A 20,964-nucleotide genomic window follows, 5' to 3' on the forward strand; every position below is an offset into this window, starting at 1 on the left:
AATGTCTTTAAAAACCCAGTAACAGGAGTACCTTAAACAGATCATAAGACCACACAGTGAGAGATCTGGATGGAAACCGGAAGGCGGGGTAGAAGGTCAAAGGTGGAAAGCAGCATCTGCCTGTATACATTCTATCTATAACTCTTCAGAGCTTTGTCTCTTTCACTTCCAGGGCACTCCAGGGACAGCATTTTGACACTTTTTGCTTCTTTTACCTAGAGCCTAATTGGCTAACTTGTCGTCTTCAATTAGCCAGATTTTATGTGTTTACTATGTATTTGTATACCAAGTCTCTTTTGATTTGGCCGCTTGAATAGAGGTTATTTCTCTATTTTTTTCTGAAACTATTGGCTCACGTTTGAAGAAAGACTGCTGATACCAGTGCCTTTGAACGGTTCGTGCCCCGGAGAGCCCAAGACAAAACTCTCTAAATCCTGACTTAAGTACACTCATTTAAGTCAGTGTTTACATTCATTCTGACCTCTGCAACATTTAAGGGTATGAATATAGCATATTGCAAAGCGTTTTATGGACTAGTAATGGTATTCTTAATATTTGCGTCTGGTGCACAACTAGGAGCGTAAGTTGCAATTTGCAACATATCACATCAAGTCATCTACTGCACACTCATAGCTTAGTTTGACCACATATTCTTGAATATGCAGCATAGTTGGGTGACTGTATTTTCCTGTAGTATACACGTACATGCAGAAAGAAGCACACATGCACTCATACACACATATGCGCGCAAGCACACACAGTCACATCACTCTCTCTCTTTAGTCCCAAGGTATTCATTTGTGAGGCCAAATGCATTATAATCCTAAAACTGTCCATCAGTTTTCCTCTCATGCATTCCCTCAAAATGGCATGATACTTAAGGGATAAAGCAAAGCGTCAGAGCCCACTGGGCGTGGGTTTAGAGATTTGGGCCCATATTTATACTTTTTTCGACGCAAAAGCGGTGCAAAATTACAAAATATAATTTTATTTTCTGAGTTTGCGTCGCTTTTGCTTCAAAATTGACGCAAATGCGGTGCAAAAAAAGTTTAAATATGGGCCTTGGTGTTCTATGGATTTCTCCTAATTTCCTTTTAATCAATATTTTTAATAGGATGGCTGTTTTTGTAGTGGGCCTGACGGTCAAAGTTCTAGTGCAAATATTCCAGTGCGGGCTGCCTTCACTGTGAGTTTGTGTTTTGCAATAAAGGGTCTTCAGATGCTATGGGTATTGGAATTACAGGGAAACACAACCAAACAGTCTGCAAGGAAAAGATCTGGTGTGATGGGTCTTTGCCGGGTCCTCCTGACTACAAGCACATTGAATCAATATGGCATTGACATGCTCATTGTGACTTATCTCTGCCAGGGTCTTCCAATTACCAACTAAGTTAGTCAATGAAACTGTGCCAAATCAAGGATCTCCTCCTCCTCTTTGTGTTGTTTTATTCTTTGCAAAAAACTTGCCCCATGCCACTTGGCATATTTGGAGACTAGCGCCTTGTTTAATGCAGTACAGTGTATGCACAAGAATGGTCCTTGCTTCTGTGTGCAAAGAATACAGTGAGTGCAAACAAGGGAACAAAAAATATAGAAAACGAGAGTGCAATATTGACACAGCAGATAGAAGAAACAAATGGCCAAGCTTGCACCTGTCTAAATAATGAGCACTCCCGTTTTCATTGTACCCTGAAATTAACATTAAAAGAAAAAAAAACAATCACTCAAGCTTCTAGTCACAATTGCAACCATTTAGTGTCCTTTGTTTTCTCCTCCTAAATTCTTTACAAACTGCATGCATGGGAGGTGTCCACACCAACTCGGCAAATAAACGTGGGAACATTGAATATAGGTACATATCAAAGCAGGTAATCTGCCTTGTGAGAATTGTGAGAGAAATCAACATTTCTGTGCACAGCATTCATGGTCGATTTCATGCTACGCTTCGACATTTCTCACTCAAGCTCAAGCATGGAGGATAAGGGCTTATGAAATCTGAAGTTCCTTATTTGCTTTGCTGAATTCACTTTTCAGTGTGACCAAAATGTTGCTTGTTTAAACATTAACAACTGGCTACATACCTTATTATATGGACATCATGCATATTCTAAGGTGACAGAAAAATCTCATTACTGATTTATTTGTACTACTTGAGATTAATGTGCATGTAATTATTGAAAGGAGCTAAGCCCAGGTTTTAATATCCTGTTATATCATGAAGCTTAAATAGCAAGGATAAAACAAAATGGTTGTCACTATATTGATGTGTGTCATCAAAAACAATTAGCATGTTGGTGGTGAGTAGGAGAAGCAACCTAGAGGAATATTGGATTGTTGCGTTGCACTCAACTGGGCTTTGGGATATATTTGCATGCTCAATAAACCTTGACCATTGACAGAATGAAATTCATTAAATTACCTATAAGTCTAAAGAACGGGACTTTTTTCATCATTATAAATGAACTCTCTTCTTGTTTTGGTCATGTATGAACATGTATGAACAGAAAGGAAGAAGCACATGTATTTAAATTGCCTTATTTTTTTCCAAATCTTCCTCTCATTTGTTTTAATTTCTGATCAGCTCTCTTTGGTCAGGTCACAATAGCATATTAAATGAGAGCCTTGTGGACATGAAACAAAATCATCTAAGAATAAAAATGGACTGACTGATTGGGACATTTTTGAGAAAATGGGAAACCTTGCCTTAATGGTGTAGAATGGTTAAACGTATCGTTTAGGCAGTTCACTGTCTGGAAAAAACACTCCCACCACCATCTTGAAAAAATGACCAATTTTTTCCGAAATGATCCATGAATGGCATTAAAGGACAATAGCGGTCCCATCTGCAGTTCACTGTAGAATATGCCCTGTAGACATTGTCCAATTCAATTGAAGGCCTTGAAACAAAGCTTTCTTATCGGCATTTACTATTGATGGACAATAAATGAAAGGCAGATGGCTCATTTCCAAGTTTACATTCCTGTTGTGATCAAATTGAAAAATACTGCATCTTGTCTGCCAGATTCAGGGTTGTTGAAAAGAGACAGGTGTACATGGCCTCTGGATTGTTAATATTGTTATCTTGGTCAATCAAGGATTTCTCTGTGTTTATTATAGCTGCTAAGGCACAATACAAATAATAACATAATCATGTATAATAACGCCAAACTAATCCAGACATTATTATTGGGAAAAAACTGTGTTTTTTCAAAGGAAGGTGAATAGCTCTACATTCATACTGGGTTTTCTATACAGAGCTACTACTTGCTAAGAGATAGCAGTCTGAATCCGGGGACCAGCACTGAGTAAAATGACAGCAGATAAAACATATTTGTCAATGTTCTGAGGAAAGTGAAGACGCCGTAGCAGAGTAACGGCCGAGTACAGAGAAAAGGAGCTGGATCTGAAGCCGAAACACTGATAGTGTCAACTAAAGATCACCACGCTAATGTTTTGTTCTACGATAATACCAAACTCTCCCAGTGCACGGAGTACGTAACCTGCACCACTCCCAGATAGTCCTCCTGGTTGGCTAGTCTAATTTACCCTCAATCTTGAGGAGCCTTTGTGCTGAAGTTCCTGTGAATTTACATCAAATATTCAGAAGTTCATAAGACAAGGCACAGCATTAATTCACCAATGACATACATGTGTCCTCAAATAGGAAAAGTGCACTGCACTTGTCAATATGTCAGCAAGCAAACACCATTTCAATGATTCTGTGTTGATATGTGTGCCAGCTGCCACATTTATAAGGAAGATATACCTGTTTTATATGTTACCTTCTTTTGTCTTAATTGTATATGACCGATGTTTGGCTCCGCTATCGATACGCGTTATACATGTTACAATTCCTTGAATTTGTATTTTAGACTGTTACTAAACAAGATGTTTTTGTTTTTTTCCCTGTTATTCTCTGTTCTGGGAGAAAAGGTGTATCCACCTGGAGCCCATAAAACACGTCTCAAGCATTTAATCCACAAGCATGCACTCTCACACTTTCATGCACACTTGCTCACAAGCACATACGACTTCTACTGTATTAAATTACTGTACATTCAACTGTGTTTCCTGATCGTCCAGTGACACCAGTGTTCTTTTTGTTTACTGCAGTCTCCCAACATGGCTGCCAGCATCCCGGCAATCTGTGCTTCGACAATCTACCAAATGTATCCTCCATCATCGGCCTCTCCACCCTCCCCCTCCTCCTCTTCGGCTTCTTCCCCGGCTTCCTCGGCTTCCTCGGCTTCCTTCTCTTCCTCATCTTCCCAGCCGACTCCACTTCCGAAATCTCCGGAGAAACCCACCACGTCATCTAAAAAAAAAATATGCGAGGCTCTCTATTAATACTTTAATAATATAACTATTAATTAAATATTTGCAGGGGCAGAGAAATATACCCTTGTTAATTTAGACAACTATTGCCCCCCAACTCTTTAGGGCCCCATACTCCTCTTTAGAAAATGTACTGAACAACCAGTAGGACCCTCTTTAATGAGCTAACGTTTGCAAGCAGAGGCATTCTCAAATAGGTTTTATATGCTAGCGCGTTAAAGCCAGAAATAATGACCAATAGGTCTAATGAAAGTGATAAAGAAATATGCGGGACACGTATAAAAATAACTCTACTACGGAATATGTATTTAGTAGAACTACAAGTTTCTGACAGGCGGTCGTCATCAAGGAAATTCATCCCAGTGTCAAGACACACGTATATGATTTGTGAGCAGGACAAACTTCCCCAAGGAATGGCCGTCCTTTCCAATTAAATGATTCCATGCAAATTCTCAGAAATAAATATGCCATAAGCAAAAGGTGAATGGTTTTATTTTATTAGGACCAGCTTGAGCTAATAATTGGTAGATCCTTTTTAGTTCCAAAAAGACTTTGGGGTCTGTTTGGTGCCCATGTGAATAATCAGATCTGTTTACGGATACTTTAAAGGTACGTATCCGGTAGCCTTTGATAGTTTACTAGATATTTTTTTTCTGCCTGATGGCAGTTCCTAGATATTAGTAAGCGGTGGCCTCGATTTTTCGATACGATGTGGTTAAAAAAGCATGCAAGAAACCAACATGGGGAGGGGGTCAGAAGTCATGTGATGTCACTTTCTATGATTTTTTAGCACACAGTTTTGCGTGCATAACTAATGATCTTCCTTATCTACAACATTCCTTGGAGATACAGCAAATTAAGCCATATCTTCAAGCTGAGAAAGTAAACTCAAGTTTTTTTTCAATGTTCTTGTGGTGAACAATAATTTGCAAAGAGATTGACAAGGGATTGCTGAAGAAGGCAAACATAGATTTGAAATATTCCCATAAATCAGGTGTTAAAAGTCACAAAAAACCCTTTGATAATTTCCAATTCAGTAATCAGTTGATGGCCCCATGATCTCTCGGTTTTGAACTCTTCTATGGGAGAAACCTTACCACAATCCGGATTCCCATGTAAACGTGTTCCTGTCAGCTCCACACCCAGCTGGTCAACACACCAGCACTCCCCACTGCTTTGGTCACACTGCATCTTCCTATAGTAGCCATCTTCATCACAGCTGGGGATGAACACACCTGGAAACAATGAAGCAGAGGTTGATGGGCCTTTGTGCAGCATTTGGTAGCTGAAGATTTTAAGCATTTGATACCTTTTACAACAAGCAAAGCCAATAGGTCTGGCTTGCCTTTAGAGTCCTGGCTAAACCATTTTAAAGAGCAGTTGAAGTGAAAACTCAAAAAAGATTGGTTTCTGTATACGTCTATTAGATAAATAATTTAATATGTAATGATTTAGAGTATTTTTAAGATGTAAAATAGTCTCTCAGGCATGGTAATGTTATCACTCCATAGAATGGAGAATGATACACCAAATATCCAATAGCATAAAGGCATGAGCCAAAGTCCACTTTATTAATATTTTAAATAACGTGTAACATTAGGTAGTGCATACAGATACACTCTCAAGCCAGACCTAAACATAGGGCAGCATCCTACGAAAAAAAGTTAGAATCAATTGAAGTTTCTCAAATTCCTAGAACCCAAGTAGGAATGCTCTACATTGAAGCAAGGAATGGTGGTGCAATTCAAGTGAAAGTAAACTTCATTAGAGTAATGCTTCATGGGTATTACAAAGGGGTTTCTTAAAGACACGTAACATAAAAACAAAGACAAGTTTATGGTCGGATAATGATATTTTTCCTTTGGACGTGTGTATGTACCAGTGTGCAACATGTTTGTATGAATATATTTACTAATGTGTGTGTGCGTTTGAAAGAGAGAGAAAGACAGAGAGAATGTGTGCATGCCATCATGCAGGTGTGTGTGCCTTGTGTATATGTAAGCGGCTGGAAGGAGGCAAAATGATATATCAAGTAAAGTTGCCATTATACCCGTAAAACATTCTAACTACTGACCAGTTATTGCATCAGTATTTGCTGACAATAATAAAATGACATTTTATTGCAACAACATTTTGTGCTACAATTCAAGGTTGCTGCATTTTTATTCATATCATCAGGATTTAGCCCAGCACTCCTTTCTAACCAATCAATATCAGTTGAGTTAAGAGTCCTCATAAATTATTTATGGTGTTAGTAATTACATAGCATCAACTTTCCCCTAAACATCTTGATTATCCCCTCTTATCTGACAATGATGTGCTAAAAACTGTTTGTTAGATTTGGCATCTTTTGGCATGTTTCCTCTGTCTGTTTGCTTTCTGACCTCCTGTTTTCATGGTATGCTGGACTCTGTTGTTGCTGGTTTATTGTCTCTGCACACTTTACCACTGCTCATCTGTGCTAAAGTGCGAGTGCCCCCCAATGTAAATTGTACTGATGATTGGTTTATCCATGAATGGCATATTTGATTTATTGGTAAGTCCCTTGTAAAGTGCACTATGTGTGCCCAGGGCCTGTAAATCAAATGCTACTAGTGAGCCTGTAGCACTGATTGTACCACCCTCATGAGTAGCCCTATAAACATGTCTCAGACCTGCCACTGCAGTATCTGTGTTTGCAGTCTTTCACTGCCAATTCGACCTGGCAAGTGCACCCACTTTCCAGACCCAAACCTTCCCTTTTTGTACATGTAAGTCACACCTAGAGTAGGCCCTCAGTAGCTCCATGCTCAGGGTGCAGTGTATTTGAAAGGTAGGACATGTACTGGTGTGTTTTACATGTCCTGATAGTGAAGTTCTGCCAAATTCGATTTTCACTATTGCAAGGCCTAACTCTCCCATAGGTTAACATGGGGACTGTCTTTAAATATCTTTTAAATGCAGTTTCCTATTCGGGGCAGATAGAGATCTGGAGTTTAGGGTCTCTGAACTCACAATTCAAAAATACATCTTTTGATAGAGTTGGTTCTTTAGATTGTCTATTTGAAAATACCACTTTTAGAAAGTGGGCATTTTCTTGCTTAACCATTCTGTGCCTCTGCCTGCCTGTGGGATCCATGTCTGGGTCAGACTGACAGTTGGGCTGTTTGTGAATTCCCTCTAGACAGTTACACAAAGGGAGCTGAGGTGTGTCCTGCATATCCTGATGAGTTTCTTGGGCTAGAGTGGGGAGGGAGGACCTGATATCTACACCTGAAAAGGCTGTCCCTCTCCTTACACAAACCAGTCTCCGGTCCCCTGGAGTGTGTCTGGGGCCAGGCCAGGGCAAGATAGGATCTTGTGAACAACAGGGACTTTTCTTTGAGGTTTGCCTACTAAAAAGGCAGAAATGGGTATAAGCAGTGGACCCAAAACCCCAGACTTTTAGAACACTTCTCGATCAAGAGGAACTTATGCCAAGGAGAAGAGCTGAAGAGCTGGAGGAGGAGTACTGCCCCTTTGCTGTGTGTGCTTTGCTGGGTTGTCCTGGTTTGCTGCTTTTGCCTTAAAGAGGACAAAGACTGGACTTTGCTGTGTATCCTGCTTGTGACATTTCTTCAAGGGCTTGAAGTAGAGCTTGCCTCTTGTTGGAAGTCTCAGGGAAATCAAAGACTTCAGGTTCATCTGCCTACAGCACTGGGAGCTGTGTGTTTTGTGCTGCAACAGAAGAAAACCACCAAAATGGCGTCAACGATGGCGCTGCCTGCACCGTGACCTGACGACGACGCACGGAGCTGTGCCCCATTTAGCACCGCAACCCTGGTCTCACGGCCGACGCCACCTGATGCCGTCACCGAGCCGATGCTGGCACCGTAACCTGTGGGCCCGAACTCCGCATCACCTTGCTTACACTGTAGCCTTGGTATCTCCGCCACCGCCACTCTATCCTGACACTGATGCCACTGCCTGCTTCGTGGCCTGAATACACTGCTCATGAGGTACATGAAGCATCATTCAGCACTGCAGCCCAGGTCCACCATGGCCAGAACCATCGACTCCAGCAATGACGATGCTGCTGCCTGCACCATGACCTACCTGCTTCACGCAACCTTGGTCTCACCAATGCTGCAGGACACCGTCACCAAACCACTACCAGCACGTGACCTGTGTGCACTGCAATCAATCAATCATAACATTTGTAAAGCGCACTATGTACCCGTCAGGGTTTCGAGGCGCTGGTGGGGGGGGGGGGTGAGCTGTTAGCGGTCGAAGAGCCAGGTCTTGAGGAGTCTCCTGAAGGCGAGGAGGTCCTGGGTCTGGCGCAGCGAGGTGGGGAGAGAGTTCCAGGTCTTGGTGGCGAGGAAGGAGAAGGATCTGCCGCCGGCGGTCTTGCGCTGGATCCTGGGGACGATGGCGAGGGCGAGATTGGCAGAGCGGAGTTGACGAGTGGGGGCGTAAAAGTTGAGTCTGGAGTTGAGGTAGGTAGGTCCGGTGTTGTGTAGAGCCTTGTGAGCGTGGGTGAGGAGTTTAAAGGTGATCCTCTTGTCCACGGGGAGCCAGTGGAAGTCCTTCAGGTGAGGTCAAGGAACAGGCGGGCGGATGCATTTTGGATACGCTGGAGTCGTTTGATGTCTTTTGTTGGGATGCCTGTGTAGAGTGCGTTGCCGTAGTCAAGTCTGCTACTGACGAGGGCTTGGGTCACCGTCTTTCTGGTTCCTGTTGGGATCCACTTGAAAATTCTGCGGAGCATTCGAAGGGTGTTAAAGCAGGAAGAGGAGACGGCGCTGACCTGTTTGGACATGGTGAGGGCTGAGTCCAGGATGAAGCCGAGGTTTCTTGCGTGGCTGGCTGGGGTGGGTGGGGGGTCCGAAACCGGTGGGCCACCAGGAGTCGTTCCAGGCCGAAGGGGTGCGCCCGAGGATGAGGACTTCCGTCTTGTCGGAGTTGAGCTTCAGGCGGCTGTCGTTCATCCACTCGGCGATGGCTTTTAGTCCCTCGTGGAGGTTGGTTTTGGCGGTGAGTGGGTCTTTGGTCAGGGAGAGGACGAGCTGGGTGTCGTCGGCGTAGGAGATGATGCTGAGGTGATGTTGGCGGGCCAGTTTGGCGAGGGGGGTCATGTAGACGTTGAACAACGTAGGGCTGAGGGAGGATCCTTGGGGGACGCCGCAGATGAGGTTGGTGGCTTTGGAGCGGAAAGAGGAGAGTCGGACTCTCTGGGTTCTGTCGGTGAGGAAGGATGAGATCCAGTTGAGGGCTTTATCCTGGATGCCAGCTCCATGGAGGCGGGTCAGTAGGGTGCGGTGGCAGACTGTGTCAAAAGCGGCTGATAGGTCGAGGAGGATGAGGGCCGAGGTTTCGCCGTTGTCCATTTGGGTTCTGATGTCATCTGTGGCGGCGAGGAGAGCAGTCTCGGTGCTGTGGTTTCGTCTGAAACCGGATTGAGAGGGGTCTAGGATGGAGTTGTCTTCGAGGAAGTGGGCGAGCTGTGTGTTGACGATCTTCTCGATGACTTTTGCTGGAAAAGGGAGGAGAGAGATCGGTCGGAAGTTTTTGAGGTTGTTGGGGTCAGCCTTGGGTTTCTTGAGGAGGGGTTGGATTTCTGCGTGTTTCCAGCTGTCTGGGAAGGTGGCGGAGTCGAAGGAGAGGTTGATGATCTTGCGGAGTTTGGGGGCGATGATGGCGTTGGCTTTGTTGAACACGTGATGAGGGCATGGGTCCGTGGGGGAGCCTGAGTAGATGGTGTTCATGGTTGTTATTGTTTCGGTGTCGTCCACGTGGGTCCAGGCGGTGAGGCGGCAGGCGTCTGTGGAGATGTCAGGGGTGGGGTCTGGCGGCGGAGTGGCGTTGAAGCTGTCGTGGATGGTTGTGATTTTCTGGTGGAAGAAGGTGGAGAGGTCGTCGCAGAGTTTCTGGGAGGGCGGGATGTCGTTGGAGTTGGCGTTGGGGTTTGAGAGTTCCTTCACGATGCCGAAGAGTTCTTTGCAGTCGTGGGCGTTGTTGTTGATGCGTTCAGTGAAGTGGGCGCGCTTGGCGACTCGGATCCGTTGGTGGTGTTCACGGTTGGCGTTTTTGAGGGAGGCGAGGTTGTCGGGTGTGCGCTCTAAGATCCACTTCTTCTTGAGCTTCTGGCAGAGGCTTTTGGAGGCGGTCAGTTCGTCTGTGAACCAGGCTGTTTTTTTCTTTCCTTGGTTGGCGGTGGGTTTCTTGAGTGGGGCTAAGGTGTTGGCGCAGTCGAGGATCCATTGATGGAGGTTGATGGCGGCAGTGCTTGGGTCGGTTGAGCCGGGTGGAGGGTCTTTGACGAGGGTGCTGGTTAGTTGGTCTTGGGTGATTTTTCCCCAGCGGCGGTGAGGAGGTCGAGGGATGCGGTGGTGTTCGGTGATTTTCGTATAAGAGAAGTGGACGCAGTGATGGTCGGTCCAGTGGAGTTCGGAGGTGTGGCTGAAAGAGATGTGGTTGCTTGAGGTGAAGAGGGGATCAAGAGTGTGTCCGGCGATGTGGGTGGGAGTGTTGACCAATTGACGGAGTCCGAGGTTGAGGAGGTTGGAGGTCAGAGATGCGGTGTTGACGTCGTTGTTATTTTCCAGGTGGTAGTTTAGATCTCCCAGGAGGATGTAGTCTGGGGAAGCGAGGGCGTGGGTGCTCGCGAGGTCGGCGACGGTGTCGCTGAAGGGGGCTCTTGGTCCTGGAGGGCGGGATATGAGGGTTCCTCTGAGGGTCGTGTTGGGGTCCGTGTGGATCTGGAAGTGGAGGTGTTCGGCTGTCTTGAGGGTGTCGTCCGTGTGGGTGTGGATTTTGAGGGTAGATTTGTGGGCGATGGCTATTCCGCCGCCGATTCCGTTGGTTCGATCTCTTCTGGTGATTTTGTATCCCTCCGGTATGGCGATTGCGATGTCCGGGGCCGAGGAGTCGTTCCACCAGGTTTCGGTCAGGAAGGCCACGTCAGGGGCGGTGGTGTCGAGTAAGTCCCAGAGTTCGATGGCGTGTTTTCGTGCGAAGCGTGTGTTGATGAGGATGCAGTTCAGGTGGTTGGTGTTGGGAGTACTTGTTGTTGGCTTCGCCGTTCTGTCGCAGGAGAAGTTGCAGGTGCGGCAGGAGAAAGGTCCTTTTGTGTGCTTCGGGGTTGCAAGGAAGCACTCTGCGGAGGGGCCGGGGTTGAGTGCGCGGAGTTCGTTGGTTGAGTAGCGGACGCGGGTGATGCGGGGGGCGTGAGGACCAGGGGGGGTGGTGCTGGGCGCGGTCCAGGCGCGGACGGGCGCAGACGGGCTTGCCTCTGGCGCGCCAGCGGCGCGGACGCGCAGCGCCAGCCATTAAGAAGGGAGGGGGGAGGGAGGAGCAGCTGGGAGGCGGGAGGGAGCGGCGAATGGGGGCGCGAGGGGGGCGGGGCCGCAGGGAGGCAGCGGCAGGGATCGGAACGCTTGGGGGAGCGCACAAGGGGCAAAAGCACAAAAAACGAGCAAAATTAAAGGCAATCACAATAGAAAACACACAGTATGAAATACAGTAATGGCACAGTACACGATCTGGGAGACAGCAATCAGGGGGGCACAACGGGGGCAGAAGCGCCGGCGGCGAGGCGCAGAAAAATCGGAAAAACAATCAGAAAAACAACTTACAGGACGTCGGAAGCGGCACACGGGTCAAGTGGAGCTAGGCAGAGCCCACTAGACACCAGGGATGAGGCGCAGGAGGATGCCTGCGGGTGGAGGAGGGCCTCGAACACGCAAACAGCAGCGTGGTCGGGGGACAGAGGCAGGAGGCAGCAGGTTGGTGCTGCGGTCGTGGGGGGCGAGCTCAGGACCTGAAACAGGTCAGAGGTCGCTCACTCGCGACGCGCAGCGCCAGCCATTAAGAAGGGAGGAGCAGCTGGGAGGCGGGAGGCGGGAGGGAGCGGCGAATGGGGGCGCGAGGGGGGCTGGGCCACAGGGAGGCAGCGGCAGGGATCGGAACGCTTGGGGGAGCGCACAAGGGGCAAAAGCACAAAAAACGAGCAAAATTAAAGGCAATCACAATAAAAAACACACAGTATGAAATACAGTAATGGCACAGTACACGATCGGGGAGACAGCAATCAGGGGGGCACAACGGGGGCAGAAGCGCCGGCGGCGAGGCGCAGAAAAATCGGAAAAACAATCAGAAAAACAACTTACAGGACGTCGGAAGCGGCACACGGGTCAAGTGGAGCTAGGCAGAGCCCACTAGACACCAGGGATGAGGCGCAGGAGGATGCCTGCGGGTGGAGGAGGGCCTCGAACACGCAAACAGCAGCGTGGTCGGGGGACAGAGGCAGGAGGCAGCAGGTTAGTGCTGCGGTCGTGGGGGGCGAGCTCAAGACCTGAAACAGGTCAGAGGTCGCTCACTCGCGACGCGCAGCGCCAGCCATTAAGAAGGGAGGGGGGAGGGAGGAGCAGCTGGGAGGCGGGAGGCGGGAGGGAGCGGTGAATGGGGGCGCGAGGGGGGCGGGCCGCAGGGAGGCAGCGGCAGGGATCGGAACGCTTGGGGGAGCGCACAAGGGGCAAAAGCACAAAAAACAAGCAAAATTAAAGGCAATCACAATAGAAAACACACAGTATGAAATACAGTAATGGCACAGTACACGATCGGGGAGACAGCAATCAGGGGGGCACAACGGGGACAGAAGCGCCGGCGGCGAGGCACAGAAAAATCGGAAAAACAATCAGAAAAACAACTAACAGGACGTCGGAAGCGGCACACGGGTCAAGTGGAGCTAGGCAGAGCCCACTAGACACCAGGGATGAGGCGCAGGAGGATGCCTGCGGGTGGAGGAGGGCCTCGAACACGCAAACAGCAGCGTGGTCGGGGGACAGAGGCAGGAGGCAGCAGGTTGGTGCTGCGGTCGTGGGGGGCGAGCTCAGGACCTGAAACAGGTCAGAGGTCGCTCACTCGCGACGCGCAGCGCCAGCCATTAAGAAGGGAGGAGCAGCTGGGAGGCGGGAGGCGGGAGGGAGCGGCGAATGGGGGCGCGAGGGGGGCGGGGCCACAGGGAGGCAGCGGCAGGGATCGGAACGCTTGGGGGAGCGCACAAGGGGCAAAAGCACAAAAAACGAGCAAAATTAAAGGCAATCACAATAGAAAACACACAGTATGAAATACAGTAATGGCACAGTACACGATCGGGGAGACAGCAATCAGGGGGGCACAACGGGGGCAGAAGCGCCGGCGGCGAGGCGCAGAAAAATCGGAAAAACAATCAGAAAAACAACTTACAGGACGTCGGAAGCGGCACACGGGTCAAGTGGAGCTAGGCAGAGCCCACTAGACACCAGGGATGAGGCGCAGGAGGATGCCTGCGGGTGGAGGAGGGCCTCGAACACGCAAACAGCAGCGTGGTCGGGGGACAGAGGCAGGAGGCAGCAGGTTAGTGCTGCGGTCGTGGGGGGCGAGCTCAGGACCTGAAACAGGTCAGAGGTCGCTCACTCGCGACGCGCAGCGCCAGCCATTAAGAAGGGAGGGGGGAGGGAGGAGCAGCTGGGAGGCGGGAGGGAGCGGTGAATGGGGGCGCGAGGGGGGCGGGCCGCAGGGAGGCAGCGGCAGGGATCGGAACGCTTGGGGGAGCGCACAAGGGGCAAAAGCACAAAAAACAAGCAAAATTAAAGGCAATCACAATAGAAAACACACAGTATGAAATACAGTAATGGCACAGTACACGATCGGGGAGACAGCAATCAGGGGGGCACAACGGGGCAGAAGCGCCGGCGGTGAGGCGCAGAAAAATCGGAAAAACAATCAGAAAAACAACTTACAGGACGTCGGAAGCGGCACACGGGTCAAGTGGAGCTAGGCAGAGCCCACTAGACACCAGGGATGAGGCGCAGGAGGATGCCTGCGGGTGGAGGAGGGCCTCGAACACGCAAACAGCAGCGTGGTCGGGGGACAGAGGCAGGAGGCAGCAGGTTGGTGCTGCGGTCGTGGGGGGCGAGCTCAGGACCTGAAACAGGTCAGAGGTCGCTCACTCGCGACGCGCAGCGCCAACCATTAAGAAGGGAGGGGGGAGGGAGGAGCAGCTGGGAGGCGGGAGGCAGGAGGGAGCGGCGAATGGGGGCGCGAGGGGGGCGGGGCCGCAGGGAGGCAGCGGCAGGGATCGGAACGCTTGGGGGAGCGCACAAGGGGCAAAAGCACAAAAAACGAGCAAAATTAAAGGCAATCACAATAGAAAACACACAGTATGAAATACAGTAATGGCACAGTACACGATCGGGGAGACAGCAATCAGGGGGGCACAACGGGGGCAGAAGCGCCGGCGGCGAGGCGCAGAAAAATCGGAAAAACAATCAGAAATATTGTCACAGCATATTGTCCTGCTTTTCACCGCAGCCCCAAAGCCATCAGCGCCAGCGCTACTGACTTGGTCATCAGCCTGGAGTTCGATCTGTAATGTGTGTGACTTCAAGAGACCGACGACTCCTGCACCGACCCCCAGAACTGACTCCAGTGACACCGCACTCCGGATCTCATTGCGAGGATCACAACGCCCTACATTTCCTAGGTACTGTTTGCGGGTCTTCCAGACGCCGTAGGTGGCCTGCGACCCCGTGGTTACTGTATGTTGGATTTTTCTCGTTTTGGTGTGGTTTTACATAGAAAAATATTAGCTATTTTTCTAAAACTGGTGTGGTGTCCTTTTGTAGTGTTTTCACTGTGTTACAGTTTGTTATGTGCAGATGCTTTACACAGTGCTTCTGAGATAAGCCTGACTGCTCGTGCCAAGCTACCAAGTGGGTGAGCAGGGGTTATCTGACCTGGGTATTTCCCTTGCCTTGACTAGAGTGAGGGTACCTACTTGGGTAGGGTGTAAACCGTCTGCCAACTAGAGACCCCATTTCTAACACATTTCTTGTTAAAGACAAACAGCCTTGTTACGAGTTTGGCTGTCCCACCGTGGGACCGCCAAACTCATGGGGAGGACACCACGGCCATGTCGGTGACATCCCCACCGTGCATATTACAATGTCCCACCCAGCTGACTAGTGGGAACATTGTAATACGTGTTCCCGGCAGTCAGTCCCTTGGGAACCGTGTTACTATAAAGGACTCGGCTCCCTTAAGGGGTCCTAGGACCGCCAACTTCATAATGAGGCACAAAGTAACCATTGACAAGGGTAAATTATAATTAAATGTAGTTGACCAACACAATACCATTGATAAGCACTCTCCTGTAACAAAATCAAATCAAAAACGCAGGGCAGAAAAAGCCTGCACTATTTACAAACTTTAAATAACTTATTTTCAATAGGATGCTTAATTGTTTGCCACCGAAAGTTTTGATTTCCTCATTTGTTAACCCCACAGTGTTCAAGTTAATGTGTGTTTTCGATGGCTTATTTTATATAAAATGATTCATTGATTAATTTTTCAATGATCAGTTGTGGCATGTCAGAATCAACCCACAGCCACGTTCTGAAGCACAATTTTTATTTGTATTTCGTTTTCCGTCTTAAATATTAAAGTGGTAAACTGCAGCATTAGACAAGGGAGAACAGAGTCCACAATCTTGATATATGTTGTGAATGGGCTCACAAAATTCACACAAAGATGAATTGGTTTCTGGAGCCGGTACGGAAAAGTCACAAGTTCTATGCATTCTTTTAAAATCTTTGTACTTGCTACAAGTAAAACCCAGAATAATATTCAAGGTGCTGTACCGTGCGCACAAAAGTTCAGGTGGAAGCCACTTGATATATTTAAAATATCATCGGTTCGCTCCCAAATGGACATTACGATCCATGGACAAATGCTTTTTGACGAAGCCTCCTTCTTGTTTAGGGGGAAGAGTTTGCACAAGGTTTTCTTTTTCTTTTTACCAAAACTGAACACTATCTTTGATATCAACATGAAAGATGAACATTACTAAAACATCAAAAAAAAATATTTATCAAGAAGTTATGAATGAGACATTATAATTATGTGCTATTTTGCCTTTTAAAGATGGTGTACAATGATTGTCTGCGGTTTCAAGTTGACTCTTTTTGCAGCCGCTGGGGATCAAAAAAGGATTAGCCAATCAGACGTCAGCATAAAGATTGGAGTTTGAACAAATAAAGAAGAGATCGTATCTTAGAGCTCGACAAGTGTTCGTGTGCAGTTGGTTTTATAATAGTAGTTCAGGAAAGGGAGGGATCCAATATCTTCCAAAGGCAGCAGCTGTGAAGTGCCAGAAAGAGGTTGTTTTAGAGCTCGGCAGATGAGGGACATCTACCCAAAGTGGTGGATGTCTCTCCACACTAAACAGAATGTTTTGATGTCTATGCACTCTAAGGATGTCTGTCATGTTTTGGTACATGTCTCACATCACCAAGCTTAAAATTAGACCCTTAGTTTTTAACTTAAAACCAACACATAGGGGACTGGTTTAGAGCAGCACAGGAATGGCAAACTACGTGATTTATGGAGGAAGTGATAAATCAAAGCCATGCACATTTTCTGCCCAAACAATAATTAGAAAATTGTAATCAGGGCCATAGAAGGCCCTATTAATTTACCAAGATTTTGAAATAATAAAGGGGAAGGGGAGGGTGAAGGCATGAAAGCAGCAAGAATAGTTTATCTGAAGAGGAACACAAAATAACCAGGAGGGTTACATTACTGGAAGCCACGTCTGGCTTCTGTATACACGAAAGTAGCCACTGAAATAGGAGTGGGATCTACAGAGAAGTAGGGTGTCAAGATGAGTGGTGCCCATTCCATTTTCCAATGTAATGGGTTGTATTTTTGAGGCTCTTGCATGATCTACAGAACATATCAAATGAACACTAATGAGGCCTACCTACATACAGCACACAATGTTCTTGTAATGCAGGACGGAGAGCTCCATGTGTATGTATTATATCTGGAATACAGAAAGAAGCATAAGGCCAGATGTGTCATGCATTTTTGCAATTGCAAATGGCCCAATCAGGACATCTGCGATTGCAAAAATGCATTTTGGTATGTATGAATTCCAATTTGCGATTCGATAACTTGTAACCGAATCGCAAATTAGACTTGAGACTACATACTGATTCGGTATTAGTAAAGGGCGTGTAAAGGGTGTCCTTTCCTAATACCGAATAACAGCATTATGTAGGAATGTTTTGTGACCAAAATGCGGTTGCAAAACACTGGCATTTTACCATCTACTTCAAGTAGGTGGTAACCCATTCGCAAACGGGAAGGGGTCCACAAGGGACCCCTTCCTCTTTGTGAATGCATGCAAAAACATTTTTTGAGAGCAGGCAGTGGCCCCATGGACCACTGCCTACTCCTAAAAAATAAAAATAAAACTTTTCAATTTTCTTTTTTAAATGCTTCCTGTTTTCTTTAAGAAAAAAGGGCTACATTAAAAAAAAAAAAAAAAGATTGCTTTATTTAAAAGAAATCACAGACATGATGGTCTGCTGAGCCCAGCAGGCCACCATCCCTGTGATTATAGTCATTCACGATGGGTCCCAAGTTGCGACCCATGTCATGAATATTAATGAAGTAGGTCAATTTGCGAGCCATTGGGAATCACTAAATGAATCTCCTGGAGTTTCATACATTCAAGTAGCGATTACATAATTGCGATTTGCAGATAATCACAATTAGGTATTCGCTATTTGAAAAAATTATACATCTGGCCTTTAGTTCGGAAAAGGCTGCTAAAAAGCACCATGCTAATAGATACCATGCCTCATTTCTAAAAGGGGCTTACTTGTCTCTGCAGCATCACTTGGTAGTGAAGACTTTACTACCTGATTGATGAACACCAAGAACCCAGTGCTGGCTGTGCTGATGTCATACAGCTATTTACTGGTTCTTTAAGCCTGACTGTGACCTGCCAATCTTCACACTTCTTATTTCCATAAATACTGCCATTACTCCATGTGAATGGGTGTGCTTTACACCTGGTTTTTGATTGTATGCTTATTGGGCCATATTTCCAAAGGTCTGTCATATCAATTCCAAGGTAAGCAGTTTTCAAGTCATGGGTCTCACCCATCCAAGGTACCACTTTAATAAGTCTATCAATAAAATATTTTACAACCAATTGGAAAACAGTGGCATAACTTTTAGTTACAAAATGACAGGAATTCGTTTTTTTTCCGGTCAAATTAGGAGTGGTTTCCTTGGTGATGTCCACAAACAGTTCCCAGAAAGATTGTGGATTCACAAATGTGTGGGAAACCTGGAGCTGCACTCTCCTCACCGGCTCATTTCTCATTCAACTCCAGTCAATTAAATCTGAGTTGAGTTTGCTCATAGATACATCCAGGATAGGAAACGAGTAGCTGTTTTGGATGCTCTAATTATTTGCATGAAGTGCATGAATAGTGTCTCTCAGCCTCACTTCTCAACATGTCTGATCTAACACCTCAGTTTAATTTCCCTCATCTTCTTTTGTGGCCCTCTTCATATTCCCTTTCACCATTTTAGAGCATTGGTTGACGATTTATTGTGCAAATATCAGGCCTTGTATTTACAATGAAAATCTCTGAAGATGAAAAACCTGCTAGTCCTGTGATAGCAACAAAGCTGCTTTTACATAAACAAGGAGGTGAAGCTTTAGAAGGCATCTTGTAGGATTCCTTTTTGCAGGAAGAGTTCCAATGTGTATTTGTTGTGTAGCTATTTTAGTTATAGCTTCATACACATTATTTTAGCAAACTAGGCCTGCTGCTGTGCACTTTAACCTAGACATATTTTATTCAGCTTTGTTCAGATTTTTTTTTCAATAGCCACATTTACGTCTTGTTTAATTTTTTCTATCTAGCTGTTCATTGCCTAGGCCATCACTGCATTCTAAAACAAGACATTTCTTTCACTCTGTGTTTTTCTCAAGGCTGCAGTGAGATAGGTTGCCGGTAAATGTGGTACGCTTTGTCTCTAATATTCACAGAAACATACACACTCTTACGTGGGGATCCTTTCTTGGAACATCAGCTGTTGTATTATAAAAACACTACTTTTACCCATGTACATTAGAGGGAGATTCCAGCCAGATGACCACGACTGTATGCTGATTGCTGAGTGCTTTGCTGCATCTGCTTATGTAGACTACAGGCTTCTTGCTCAGGTATGAGGGATGATGTCTTCCCAGGGGGAACCTGAAGGGCAGAATTAGAGCTTAACATGCTGTGCTCTAATATAGCGTAGTTAGGAGCTATTCCTAATGATTTTAGTGACACTCTAGCGCTATTTTTATGTTTCACTCTCCTTGTCACAATTTTAATCCTGTCATACTTCATCGTCCTAGTTATTGTAATGCATGCTTTAATATCTAAAATGAAGTTACTTCAACAAACCTTATTGAATTATACCCTACCTCTGATTGTCCTTGCATATGTGAGACTAATCTAACTGAGAGAAACGGATGAGATCTGAGTGACCACAATTTCCCTGAGGAGTCAATTGTGTCATGTGCTTTGTTGCCCAATCATCCCTGCTCTAGGGTGGAGATGAGGCACTGCTAGCTAGCCGGAAGAAAACCCGGATTAGGTCGACAGGTGTCACCTGTAGTGGGTTCAGACTCAGTCCCCCACAGTACAAGTGATCTTGTAAAGAAGAATTCCTTTAGTCTAACAAAAAATATCCTGTGAATGAGAATCCTTTTAGTAGAGGATAAGAACTCTTTTAGAACAGGCTATAAGACTTTAAACAGATCCCATGACTGCAGTAATTAAACGGAATGGACCACTCTGCAAACCAGTGGATACACAGTACCTTGGGACGAGTTGATCTTTTCAAGAATGAATGTGAGCAACATGACGTACATGACCTGGAAAATGGCAATGTAACCTCAAAGTTGCTAGTCCTTTCATGTTCACCAAACATACTCCTCACCGAAGTCACCATAGAAACCAGACAGTGACAACGATAGGAATCAATTTAACATGAAGAAGAAGCACTCATAGAGGGGAAGGTCCAAAGCAAAAGGCACTGAATTACAATGCGGCTTAATATTATGAACATCATTTGCCTTCCCTTCACTGAACAAATGAAGAAAAGAACCTGGGATCTCAAATTTCGACATGTTGCAGGAAGGGTTCATGAATCTTTAAAATGTAATTTGTATTTAATAAGTTTAGTATACATACATGTTTGTAACACACATCACATGCTACTTATTGTATTTTAAACAGAAAGTCGGGTTAATGAATACCTTAACTGCTAAGTTAATCAAGACAGGGGAGAGAAACCACAGAGCAGAACTAAGTAAAATAGCAAAGCCATTAGCACCATGGAGTCCCCATGGTGGATACTACAAGCCTATGAAGATTTCAAGGTATGAATTATTCATATGCAAATAAAGCAGGGTAGATACAACAAGCAGCCTCTAGTACAGAAGACAGCCAATAAGGCTGACAGGGAGTGATAGACTTGAAGGATAACCATTACTGAGATAGTGCCCACGTCTGATGTAAATCCACAGTCTTAGGGCCTGATTACGAGTACGGTGGTTCCTTGAGCGGTCTTCCCACCAGATTAAGATGCTGGCAGTTAGACCACCACAACACCGCCAACACCACGAGGATCATAAATCCTGCGGTGCCAGCAGTGCAGAAAGCTGTGGTCAAGTACGGGATGCCCATGTCAGCATCGACGTGTTGATCATGACTTTCCTTTCCGACAGCCTGTTCATGGCAGTGTCACCACAATGAAAAGGCTGGCAGA

The 20,964-nt window shown here is 46.3% G+C and overlaps 1 protein-coding gene across 1 annotated transcript in view; it reads right to left on the reverse strand.

Moving 5' to 3' along the window:
• Positions 1-338: 338 nt before the first annotated feature.
• LOC138300704 (testican-2-like) overlaps positions 339-20,964 on the reverse strand; it is a 101,804-nt gene continuing 81,178 nt past the window's right edge. The window contains exons 8-9 of the mRNA XM_069240382.1: positions 5,433-5,570; positions 339-4,315 (exon numbers count right to left, since the gene is read on the reverse strand). Of these exons, the coding sequence (XP_069096483.1) occupies positions 4,161-4,315; positions 5,433-5,570 (293 nt within the window). The 3' untranslated portion in view covers positions 339-4,160. The remainder of the gene's footprint in view (positions 4,316-5,432; positions 5,571-20,964) is intronic.

This window comes from Pleurodeles waltl, chromosome 6 (assembly GCF_031143425.1).
Source record: "Pleurodeles waltl isolate 20211129_DDA chromosome 6, aPleWal1.hap1.20221129, whole genome shotgun sequence".
Taxonomy (NCBI): Eukaryota; Metazoa; Chordata; class Amphibia; order Caudata; family Salamandridae; genus Pleurodeles; species Pleurodeles waltl.